Here is a 13,286-nt window from a genome sequence, read left to right on the forward strand (position 1 = left end):
AACATGTCCCGAATTGCACATGTCTTCCCTCTCTTATTCCCACTCTTATATTTAACAGCGATCACTTTTCAGTTAAGTTTCAGCACTTAAGAGTAATTGTGTATTGATTACAGTATTCAACCAAAAGTATTAAGTAGAACAAATGAAAAAAAAATACTAAGAGGGATAACATATCAAGTTGCTCATCTAGCTGTATCAGTTCTATTGACTGCCTGCTGTTTTTTCATCAGGTATATATTTTAATCTCCCAGGGAGATTAAAAAACAAGATTTTTCTTGATTATTTTTCTTTTGCAGTACTGTTCTGTATCCTTTGTTCTTTTTCAGATCTTTATTACCCCATTACCCTTAAAAGCTCCATTCTAGATTTAGCAATACTCTCATTCATTAAAAAAAAAAAAAAAAAAAAAAAAAAAAAAAAAAACACACAAGCTATTGGAATTAGGACTTTCTACTCAGAAAGGTATTTTAATTGGGCTAGAACACCCATCTTTGCTTTCATTTGAGCCTTCATGTTGAATCTGTGCTAGGTCACTGCATGTTTTCAGTCTATGTCGTTAGTTAATTGACTTTACCATGAAGTTAAACATTGTCATTAATTGCTTGATGCCTGGTTAATGCTGATTTCTTTTATGCTGGCATGTTCAAATGCATAATTTTGGTAGTATTTTTCTGGGATGGAATAGGCTCCAGAACCTTTTTTGAGAAGCTTCTTAAACCAGTCTGAGACTGCCCCAAAGATACATAAGTGACTGCTAACCTTGCCTATGTTTTGTTTCTTTCCTTTTTCTTTATTTATCCTCATTTCCCTGTCTGAATGTCTGTCATATAGTAGTTGCTTGGTATATAATAGTGTGTTAAGTAAGATATCTGTTAGAAGAATTTCATGAAATAACATTAGTTGATAATATGCCTACCACTTTGTTCCATGGTTGCTATGACGTAATGTAGGAAGAAGGAATTGTTAATAAAGAACGAGCCTCTTTCAATTTCAGCATCCTATTAGGATTTGAGATGTGACATGTTTAATCATTAAACTTTATCTATATTCCCCCTGACCTGAATGTTATTGACCTATGCTTGCTTTTCTGTTAAAATATTACTTCAGTTATTTTAGACTCTCCCCTTACCCTCCTAGGTACACTATTGATTTCAGTTGATTTTCTTTTTTCAATCATTACTATCAACCTGCTAATGATCATGAATCAGATGAGATAAATACTCTTATGACATATCCATCTTTATATAACAGAAGCCATGTCACTCTGCAAGAATGTATACTCTTGAAATTTGTCATTTGAATAAAGGATTAAGAGATTGTATTGTCCAAAAGTGTTGCTGGACTATAGAGGCCCAGATACCTATTCCTGAAGAAAACAAAACTTGAACCTAGCAGCGTATTCATAGAGATTAGTCACTAAACACCCAGGTTTAAAGATTCCTAAATAAAATTATGACCACTTAAATTGTACAGTACAGTAATTGTGTCAATCATATGAAGATGGTGATTTTTATCCAGTTAAGATATATTATTATAAATTAAAGAGAACAAATGTACTTTTTCATTAGAATTCCATGTGATACCAGGCAGTTGTCAACCAGTCAGTCTTTATTGTATATGATGTATTTTGTCACCTGTAAAAACACTTTATTACTGTGCATGCATGAAAAGACATAAATATTGAAGGAGACAGAATTTGAGCTTTGTCTAAACCAGAATTTTGATTTTGATTTTGATTTTTATCAGATATTATCTGACAGGTTTTGGAGTAAATTCTGAAAGTGCTTTTCTCTTAAATATAATGCATTGCTTAGAATACTCATATTCTTAGACTTTGTATTTTTGAGGTCTAGAATTATCTTTGTGTGTCCTAAGGATGAAGTATTAGTTACCTATTTGTAGGAAAATACACAATTGGCCCTTGAACAAGCAATTATTCAGCATGCATTCAGTGTGTGTTAAGCTTCACCTTGGGCTGTAGGGAAAGGAAGTAGATTTCACATTTCCCTTTGCCTGAGTAGCTCACAGCCTGGCTACTGAATTTCCAGACTTGTAAATAAGTTAGAATGCAGTGTCAGTGCTAGGAGGAAGTTTGTGTGTGAAAGGCTGTGGAGTCATGAAGAAGGCTGCAGATAGCTGCACATGAAGTCTTGAGCCAACAATGTGCTGTAAAACACTTTAAATACACTATATGCTAATGAAAATAAGGTTCATTTAAAATGTTGAATGTCTCCTCTCTCCTTTTTAAAAATGGGAGAAAAGGCAATTTCCTACTTGCCTTGGTTGTTGGAAAGCACATTGCTTTTTCTCAAGAAGACAGATGAGTCAAATGCAAATATTATCCATCCCTGTACATTTTTATTCTTGACAATCTGCAATTCATAGTACTCAGCAAAAATTTTTAAACAATTGAGAATTGTCTTAATATTAATTTGAATCTTTGCTATTTTAGAGTTCACATATATAATGTACTTTTAAAATAGCACCCAGTTTTGTGTCTTGAAAGCAATTACCACATGAAGCAGTAATAGAAATGCAGATGTATGTATATATATACATAAATTATTTGAGATCCTATATATATAAAGTCAGACCAAGATTTTGTTGCTTTTTCTTTTGTCATCATTTTTGCTTCATTATAACTTGAGAATAAGTACCTTGTTTGAGTTTTTTTTTTTCAGTATCAAAACTGATATTTGAAATGTAATTACAGTAGCAGTAGCTATAAATGAATCTTGCATATATTATTTGGAAAAATACCTAGAAAACCACTCAAATAGTGAAATCAGAACCACAAACTTCTGAAATATTGTTTTAAGCTCTACCAAGCAGTCTTTTTAAGAACATACAGCAATACAGATTTATTTGGGGTTTGAGGTTTCTCTTTTAAGAATAATATTTATTAGTGTATCATGTTGTGTGATGTACTACTATTTTGCTAAATATTTACTTTTTACTATTAGGATCTACAACTAGAATATGGACAAGGACACCAGGGTAGTTACTTTTTAGGTGGAAACAAGTAAGTAAAGTTCTCTTAAAATTTTATTTAAATTCAAATATAATTAAATTGCCTTTATGTTTTAATATTTATGGTAGTAAATTGTATTGTCTTGATAGATATATTTTATACTATGCTTTTAACTTTTTCCCATTGCTTCCCCACTCATCACTTAATAATTTTCACAAGGAAGATCAGCATAAAATTTTTTTGTATCAAATTACTTTGCTACTCTTACCTGTTAAAACTAGGTATATTCTAAGTAAAGATAAACATATATTTCAACAATTGATTTCTTTCATTTCTAAAGCTGACAGGTTTATTCTTTACAAAACTGCTTTGGTACATCTCCCAGTTATGTTGGCTACTAAGAATAACTGGACTTATTTACATTATATAGGAACCTTCATCTTAACATTTTAGTTGTCAGAGTCTTAATAGTAGTTAAAATTTATATCTGAAGTCTTAAAATTGTTACAGGAAACAAATTCATTAGTTATTCAATGCCTATTCTACCCCCAGGCACTGCCTAGGCTAGGGCAACCACAGGCAGGATTCAAAATTCAGTAAATCTATAGCAAGCTAATTTTTAAGGTGATAATTTTGTATGGCCTGCAAATAATGTTATAAATATCGAAATGGCCCTTGGCAGAAAAAAGGTGTCCCACTGTAGGCAGTAGGAACACAGTGGTCAAAGGGCAGCTTTACAAACTTTAACCATTCAAGTTGTTCATATGCCAGAGTCAATGAGATATGGGAGACAGGACCCTGTTTTTCCCCTCAGAGTCTCTTTTCGTGAGTTTGTGAATGAATTCTCATTGTAAAAGTAACTTATAAGGGAATATTATTTTATTTGCCAAAATCTTATAGCAATGTAGATACATTTTAATGTCCAGAACAACTTAAAATTTCAGTTATGTTAGAGAATTGAAACATATATATATTCCCACATTTTAACTTTAGCAGTTGTGAAATAGTGACTAAAGATAAGTGGCTTAATTTTAAGAATGATAATGGAAGATCATGTTTATAAACTTTTTATAAATAAAAAAATTTAAAGATTCTTTTTATAAACTGTTTAATTTTTTATTTAAATGTGCTATGTTTCTCCAGTATAGAGAAAAGGCTTTTAATGTCAACATAGTTTTGATTTAAACTGAACTGCAGTGAAATGAGGGCTCTTTTTTAAAAAAAAAATTTATTTGACAATATTATCAAATCTGTATTATAACTATTAGCATTTATGTTTCTTAAAATTAAAAATAAATATAAAATTTCCATTATAGAAAACTGAAAGTTTATCTAAACTATATTTGCTATTTCCCTTAGGTATTTGCTATTTATCACTTTTCCTAGCTTATTGGTAGAAAACAAAGGACAGTTTGTCTTATGGTAGGTTAGCTAGCAAGTAAAAACTTTTGAAGCATTTTTTAAATTAATTTTTCTAAGAAGAAGACCATTTGATTTGAGGACCATGTTAGCAAATTGTAATGTATTTTAGGAGACAATAATTTGAAAAAATATTTCATGTACCACTTTTGGTTCACTTAAATTATATTTTTCAATTGTATATTTGCAAAATCCAAAAAAAAAAATCCTTCATTAAATGCTTTTCCAAATTTCTTAGTTCCCATTGTCTGATTTCTGATTGTTAGACATTTTCATATATAATTACTTTGGCTAGGTAAAATGTTAATAATTTGCCCAACCTTCATTTTTTGATTAATTGGATCCCTGCTTAAGGAACTGTATTCTATATAACGAATCATTGTCAAGGTAGGTTGGCCAAAAGTTTGATCTTTGGCTGTGTTTTGTGTATAGGTCTATACATACATGTGACATGAGCATGGATTGTAGCACTTATCTTCCTGTATTGATATGTCTGCTTTATTCTTGTGACCAGGCAGCGTTTTAAAACTCACAGGATTTCCTGCTTTCTCCATAGGTGATCAGGCAGACAGATTTTCATTGATGGGTTTCTACCTATTCCAGACCATGCAGGACTATGTAATTAGAATTGTTCTATAGCAATTTTCTTTTTTTTTTTTTTTAATCAGAAAGCATGCTTGTTTTAACTTATAGTGGGCTACCACCTTTTGAATTCTGGTATCACTTGTCTCATCTTTTCCTATCATTTATTTAAGACCAACTAAATAAATTATTTTTCAAAGAAAACTCTAAATTATTTCTGATTTTCTTTTAGAGCAAACATTCTAAAGACAGTTTCTCTTGTAATAATTTAAAACTAGGGAAAAGAATAAATTAAACTTGGCATGATTTTGCAACAAATTAAATTTGGCACAACTGAGTATAGTAGTAGTGGATGTCAGATCCAGTCAGAACTGGCTCTCACTGTAAACTGTGACTGAGAAATACCTCCAATGTCTCTAGAAAAATGGGAATTACAGTATTACTTTTAGGGTGCTAAGAGTGAAATGCAATCCTTGCATTAAAGACATTTAGGGTTTAGTGAATTCCTGTTAGTTGCCTAATTTATAAGAGTTCATCAGTAAATAATTGATTGCCACAGCAAGGGAACAATTAGTGAATAAAACTACTGTTTGTTTAAAGAAATAGGGAGTTGTTTGTTTTTAGACTTTTATTTAGTAAATATAAATTTCCAAAGTACAGTTTATGGATTACAATGACTTCCTCCCCCCATAACTTCCCTCCCACCTGAAACCCTCCCATCTCCCGCTCCCTCTCCCATTCCATGCACATCAAGATTCATTTTCAATTATCTTTATATACAGAAGATCAATTCAGTATATATTAAGTAAAGATTTCATTAGTTTGCACCCACACAGAACATAAAGTGTAAAATACTGTTTCAGTACTAGTTATAGCATTAATTCACATTGGACAACACATTAAGGACAGAGATCCTACGTGAGGAGTAAGTACACAGTGACTCCTGTTGTTGACTTAACAATTTGACACTCTTGTTTATGGCATCAGTAATCTTCCTAGGCTCTAGTCATGAGCTGCCAAGGCTATGGAAGCCTTTTGAGTTCACCGACTTTGATCTTATTTAGACAAGGTCATAGTCAAAGTGGAAGTTCTCTCCTCCCTTCGGAGAAAGATACCTCCTTCTTTGATGGCCCATTCTTTCTACTGGGATCTCACTCACAGAGATCTTTCATTCAGGTTTGTTTTTTGTTTTGTTTTGTTTTGTTTTTTGCCAGAGTGTCTTCGCTTTCCATGCCTAAAATACTCTCATGGGCTCTTCAGCCAGATCGAATGCCTTAAGGGCTGATTCTGAGGCCAGAGTACTGTTTAGGACATCTGCCATTCTATGAGTCTGCTGTGTATCCCACTTCCCATGTTGGATCGTTCTCTCCCTTTTTGATTCTATCCATTAGTATTAGCAGACACTAGTCTTGTTTATGTGATCCCTTTGACTCTTAGACCTATCATTATGATCAATTGTGAACAGAAATTGATCACTTGGACTAGTGAGATGGCATTGGTACATGCCACCTTGATGGGATTGTATTGGATTCCCCTGGCACATTTCTAACTCCACCATTTGGGGCAAGTCCGATTGAGTATGTCCCAAATTGTACATCTCCTCCTTCTCTTATTCCCACTCTTATATTTAACAGGGATCACTTTTCAGTTAAATTTAAACACCTAAGAATAATTGTGTGTTAATTACAGAGTTCAACCAATAGTATTAAGTAGAACAACAAAAAAAAAATACTAAAAGGGATAAAGTATTAAATTGTACATCAACAGTCAGGACGAGGGCTGATCAAGTCACTGTTTCTCATAGTGTCCATTTCACTTCAGCAGGTTTCCTTAATGTTTATTGCAGCTCAATTCACAATAGCTAAGTCCTGGAATCAACCCAAATGCCCATCGACAGTAGACTGGATAAAGAAATTATGGAACATGTACTCTATAAAATACTATACAGCGGCCGGCGCCGCGGCTCACTAGGCTAATCCTCCGCCTAGCGGCGCCGGCACACCGGGTTCTAGTCCCGGTCGGGGCACCGGATTCTGTCCCGGTTGCCCCTCTTCCAGGCCAGCCCTCTGCTGTGGCCAGGGAGTGCAGTGGAGGATGGCCCAGGTGCTTGGGCCCTGCACCCCATGGGAGACCAGGAAAAGCACCTGGATCCTGGCTCCTGCCATCGGATCAGCGCGGTGCGCCGGCCGCAGCGCGCTGGCCGCGGCGGCCATTGGAGGGTGAACCAACGGCAAAAGGAAGACCTTTCTCTCTGTCTCTCTCTCTCACTGTCCACTCTGCCTGTCCAAAAAAAAAAAAAAAAAAAATACTATACAGCAATAAAAAACAGTGAAATACAGTCATTTGCAACAAAATGGAGGTATCTGGAATACATCATGCTGAGTGAATTAAGCCAGTCCCAAAAGGACAAATATCATATGTTCTCCCTGATCGGTGACAATTAACCGAGGGAGTTGTTTTTTAAAATATAATCAGGATAGTTGGCAATTTGGGGCATAGTTAGGCAGCTTTGAAAGATTTTAGGAATATGCAGCTTGAATTCCTTAGCTAATTGGAATATGCTGAATATTTTAGTGGTGGTTTTAGACTTCTCCCAAAGTAGTCTCTTCACTTTATCAGTTAAATCTCTGTACGTTACTACATTTTTGACCTTTTTTAAAAAAAAAAGATTTATTGATATGAAAGGCAGAGTTGCACAGAGAGAGAAGGAGAAGCAGAGAGAGCAAATTCTTCCATCTGCTGGTTCACACCCCAACTGGCTGCAGTAGCCAAAGCTGCACTGATCTGAAGCCAAGAGCCAGGAGCTTCCTCCAGGTCTCCCACAAGGGTGCAGGGGCCCAGGCACTTGGGCCATCTTCTACTGCTTTCCCAGGCCATAGCAGAGAGCCGGATCAGAAGTGGAGCAGCTGGGACTAGAACCAATGCCCATATGGAATACTGGCACTGCAGGCAGTGGCCTTACCTGCTACGCCACAGTGTCGGCCCCGTTTTAAACCTTTTTGTCAAGATTTCCTAGTCATTTTTGATTGTGTAATTCATTATCAGAGGACATTATTTTTTTTGTTTTTTTTTTTTTTACTTTCTAAAAATTCCATAATAGATGAATTCCAGTTGACTGTTGAATAGTGACCTTGTTTACTTGTAGCCCTCAATCTTGGTGAGTAAATTAGTATCACATTTTATCCTCTGCATTTACAATACAGTATTTATGGGAAAATGGAACTTTCAGCAAATTTAGTCATGTTTCATTTCTCCTTTTTAAAGCCTTAATAGTAAATCATACATCCTACTTTTCATTAAGACTTTGTGAATTCCATAAGTTTATTAAAAAGAATCAACACATGGTGCCAGCGCCATGGCTCACTTGGCTAATCCTCTGCCTGCGGCGCCAGCATCCCATATGGGCGCCGGTTTCTAGTCCCGGCTGCTCCTCCTCCAGTCCAGCTCTCTGCTGTGGCCCAGGAGGGCAGTGGAGGATGGCCCAAGTGCTTGGGCTCCTGTACCCCATGGGAGACCAGGATAAGTACCTGGCTCCTGGCTTCCAATCGGCGTAGTTCCAGCCGTAGCAGCCATTTGGGGGGTGAACTAGTAGAAGGATTACCTTTCTCTCTGTCTCTCTCTCTCTCTCTCTCTCTCTCTGTCCACTCTGCCTGTCAAATAAAAAAATTTTTTTAAATCAACATATAGTAAATAGGCTTACAAGTAGATGAATAAAAATATCTGATTTCCTATGTTTCATTTTCATATTGTTATTCAGCCTTGTTCTTATTGTTAGAGAACTCTCAAGAAGATTCCTTTTTAAATAGTAAAAGGCCAATAGTCTCCAGTGTGCAACTCAATAAAACTCCTGTGTGTACTCAATATTTTAAAAAGATCAAATCCAGCAGCACATTAGAGATATCATGCCACATGGAGCAAGTGGGATTTATCCCTGGTATGCAGGGATGGTTCAACATTTGCTGGATCTCCATGTGCAGAAGTTTGAAACTAGACCATACCTAAACCTTATACAAAAATCTACTCAAAATGCATCAAAGACCTAAATCGATGACTCGATACCATCAAACTACTAGAGAACATTGGAGAAACTGTGCAAGCCATTGGCATAGGCAAACACTTCCTGGAAAGACCCCAGAAGTACCAGCAATCAAAGCCAAAATTAGCAAATGAGATTACATCAAGTTGAGAAGCTTCTACGCTGCAAAACAAACACTCGGCAGAGTGAAGAGATAACCAACAAAATGGGAGAAAATTTTTGCAAACTACACAACTAATAAAAGGTTAACATTCCAGAATTTATAAAGAGGTCAAGAAATTCAACAACAACAAAACTATCTAGTTTTAAGAAATGGGCAAAGGACTTGAATATGCATTTTTCAAGAGAGGAAACTCAGATGGCCAATATACACTTGAGAAAATGCTCAGGATCACTAGCCATCAGGGAAAGGCAAATCAAAACCACAATGTTTCACCTCATTCCAGTTAGAATGGTTCACGTACAGATATCAACAAACGACAAATGCTGGCAAGGATGTGGGGGAAAAGGTACCCTGGTCGACTGTTGGTGAGAATGTAAACTGTGCGACCACTGTAGAAGACAGTATGGAGATACCTCAGAAATCTGAATATAGACCTACCATATGATCCAGCCATCCCACTCCGGGCAATTTATCCAAAACAAAAGAGATCAGCATCTGAGCCGGCGCTGCGGCTCACTAGGCTAATCCTCCGCCTTGCGGCGCTGGCACACCGGGTTCTAGTCCCGGTCAGGGCGCCGGATTCTGTCCCCGTTGCCCCTCTTCCAGGCCAGCTCTCTGCTGTGGCCAGGGAGTGCAGTGGAGGATGGCCCCAAGTACTTGGGCCCTGCACCCCATGGGAGACCAGGATAAGCACCTGGCTCCTGCGATCGGATCAGCGCAGTGCGTTGGCTGTAGCTTGCCAGCCGCGGCGGCCATTGGAGGGTGAACCAATGGCAAAGGAAGACCTTTCTCTCTGTCTCTCTCTCTCTCTCTCTCTCTCTCTGTCCACTCTGCCTGTCAAAAAATAAAAAAATAAGAGATCAGCATCTGAAAGAGTTATCTGTACCCAAATGTTCAATGTAGCACAATTCACAATAGCTAGGATATGGAATCAACCCAGGTGTCCATCAGCTGTTGACTAGATAAAGAATTTATGGTGTATATATATATATGGAATACTACTCAGCTGTAAAAAAAAATGAAATCTTGCAACAAAATGGAAACCATTATACTTAGTGAAATAAGCAAGTCCCAAAAAGACAGATCTCATATCTTCTCACTGATCCGAGGTGGCTAATAGTGTTACTGAAATGTTATGTAGTGGAGTGAAATAGATGTTTTGAGTTTCAATGATTGTTTACAGCCCTTCTGTCTTCTGTTGAGGAGCAGTGTATGGTTTTTTTCTTTTCTTTTTTCTTAGTATTTGTTGAAATCTTTCACTTAGTGTAGGGTTAATGGTATGATCATTAAGTAAACTGCAAATAGATCTTTGCAAAAATGTAGAGTGGGAATGTTAGAGGGAGGTGGAAGAAGAGTTGGAGTGTAGGAGAAATGTAACTATGTTCCTAAATCTGTATATATGAAATACATGAAACTTTTATAACAAATAAAATTGTTTTAAAAATAAAAAAGTGAGAAAACTATCATATTAGTCAAATAGTTCTGACCTTGCAGACCCCCTCCAGTAGACTCCCAAGATCAATGGACCACAACTGAGAACTTGGTAGTTTTAAAGAAATATTTCTTAGTAATACAGGACGTACCTTACTATGTTCTAAATTACTCTTCTGACCACTTTATAGTAATTCATTCATTATCTTCAAACAGAAACTTCAAAGTACTGTTGTAATTCCCATTTTAGTATCTGGAAAGTGAAGTGTAGGGAGAGCAAAGAATTTACCCAAGGCCGCATGCCTGTGGCAGTGGAGACAGGATTAAGATTCAGGCAGTCTTTGCTTTGAAGCCTGTCAGTTTGTGTTATACTGCCTGGAGGCAGAAGCTATTTATGATAGAGCTGGTCCTTGGAGACCTTTGTGAATAAGATAATATTTGACTGTGGTAAGTCAATTTTTGTATCCACAATACAGGACTGGTGCAATTAATTTGTGATTTTCCTGTGTCACTTATCACTCCAGATTCATAACTTTGTCAGTTTTTAAAATTTAGGTTGTTATTGAACTGGCCTAATTAAAACCTTTGACAGCTAAAGGCTGCTTTATCCATTACTTATATGAGAGATAACCATGCCTTTTAGTTTCTCTGGTTTTATGTTTTGATAATTCTAAGAGCAGTTTTCCCCAAAATATATTAGAAGGAGAAAATGATTAGAAGATGCTATCATGACTTTTAGAGAGTAAATTTTCTGCTGACATTTTTATCCCACTAACTGTATTCTCTCTAATCCCAGTAACTGTGAGATGGCTATTGAGTTTTTATACTTGAAGAGTACAATGTAGGAGGTATACTGCATGAACTTGCAGTGAAAAGAAGTAAGGGGACTTCAGGAATGCCCTAAGTTCTCTCTTACATTCCTGAAAATTAAAGTTGTATATACTGCTCCTAATGGTAAAATCCTCACACCTGGTCTGATACAGGCTTAGTCTCCCAAAAGTGTAAATGTGTTTGCCAGTGCACCACTGGAGAACAGACCCTTCAGGTAAGTGAGTGTCTTTTGTGAAAGCCAAGTGCTACTACATTCATGTATTCACATCACATGCATGCATGCTTCTGCAGAGAGATCCAACATGTTGAGTTTCATTTTTGTAGGATTGCCTGAGAGCATGATTTTTTTTAAAGTGTGTCACCTTCCTTATTTTAAGAAAGAGAAAATATAATTTCAGGTGTCAGGTGTATTATTCCAGGTAAAATTTGAGTCCTGGAATCCCCTGACTATGACCCTGCAATTATTGTTTTGTCAGTACTGTTGTGACATTTCATAGTGGGTTGTCTTCTGTTTGAATTGGTATTTTTCAGTACATATCAGGATTTATTTTGTCCATTTAAAATACATATATGAAAATAATAGCAACAGAAAACAGAGGTATCTCATTAAGTATAACTTGATGTTTTATGGTACAGAGGTGATCATTGTAACTTTTCAGTAACTGGTAACAAAGTAATCATTCAAAATATTCATGAATAAAGTAATAAAAACATAATTGATATTCCTTTGTTTACCTATTTACATTATGGTTTGCTGTTTTCTTTTAAGGAGTCTTCTGAAGTCTGTTGAAGAAGAATTACATCAGCGGTAATTTTAATTCTTAATTGAGCTAAAAAATGTTATTCTTTATGTCACAGATAAGTAAAGTTAGTTTGCCTCATTCTCTTGTCATTTACCTAAAATGGTTTTAATTCTTAATCTGTCCTATAAAGAAGAAATAAAATTCTGTCTTTCAGTAGCCCTGCATTTCCTAAAATTTCTTAATACTGTTTGACAAAGGCCATTTGATAATGAGGGCATTCTCCTTTTTCTTTAGAGGACATGTAGCTCACTTAGAGGATGATGAAGGGGATGAAGATGAATCTAAGCAGTAAGTTGTGTTTATATTTTGCTGAGAAGAAAAAATGTCTTTGAACTCATATATCTGCCAGCTTAATATTGTTCACTTTTATATGATGAGTGACACAGAATCATGGGTCTTAGCACAGTTTTTTTCCTGTCTTTTATTCCAGTTGCATTAGTCAGCCCAAGCTGCCATAACAAAAGTACCATAAACTGTGGGCCTCAACCCTCACTTTAGAGGTTGGCAAGTTCAAGACCAAAGTGCAGGCCAGTTTGATTCCTGGTGACAGCAGTTTTCTGGCTGTCTTCACATGACCTTTCCTTAGTGCATGCAAATGATGGGATAAAAGGCAGAAGGCACACTCTTCTTTTCTTGTATAAAATCATCAATCCTTGGGATTAGGGCTGTGCCATTATGACCTCATTTAGCTTCAGCCTCGTGAAAGCCTTATTGCCAAATATAGTCAAATTGGAGGTTAGGACTTCAACATGTGAATTTGGGGAGACACAATTCAGTCCATAACACTAATAGGAACTTTGAAAATACTAATTAACAAAAATAATTTTTCTTGAAGTTTATAGTCAGTGATTGACAGATACTGTAATCATAAACTGCAAAGAAGCTTGTTGAGTGCTTGATTAATTTTCACCTGAATTGTTTCAGATAAGCCAATACTTTGGGTCTAAGTATTATTTTTAAAGAGGGAGTATTTTTACTATTATATATGCATTGATGTTTAGTCCTTTCTGTTTTGTTTTTTTGTTTTTGTTTTTAAGATTTATTTATTTA

At 35.9% G+C, this 13,286-nt stretch overlaps 1 protein-coding gene across 3 annotated transcripts in view; it reads left to right on the top strand.

Annotated features, from left to right (window-relative positions):
- MAP4K3 (mitogen-activated protein kinase kinase kinase kinase 3) overlaps positions 1 to 13,286 on the top strand; it is a 222,876-nt gene that overhangs the window by 161,032 nt on the left and 48,558 nt on the right. For all 3 annotated transcript variants that reach the window (XM_051842965.2, XM_051842963.2, XM_051842964.2), the window contains 3 exons: positions 2,964 to 3,022; positions 12,203 to 12,241; positions 12,471 to 12,524. In XM_051842965.2, coding sequence (XP_051698925.1) covers positions 2,964 to 3,022; positions 12,203 to 12,241; positions 12,471 to 12,524 — 152 coding nt within the window. The remainder of the gene's footprint in view (positions 1 to 2,963; positions 3,023 to 12,202; positions 12,242 to 12,470; positions 12,525 to 13,286) is intronic.

This window comes from Oryctolagus cuniculus, chromosome 2, assembly GCF_964237555.1.
Source record: "Oryctolagus cuniculus chromosome 2, mOryCun1.1, whole genome shotgun sequence".
In the NCBI taxonomy this organism is placed as follows: Eukaryota; Metazoa; Chordata; class Mammalia; order Lagomorpha; family Leporidae; genus Oryctolagus; species Oryctolagus cuniculus.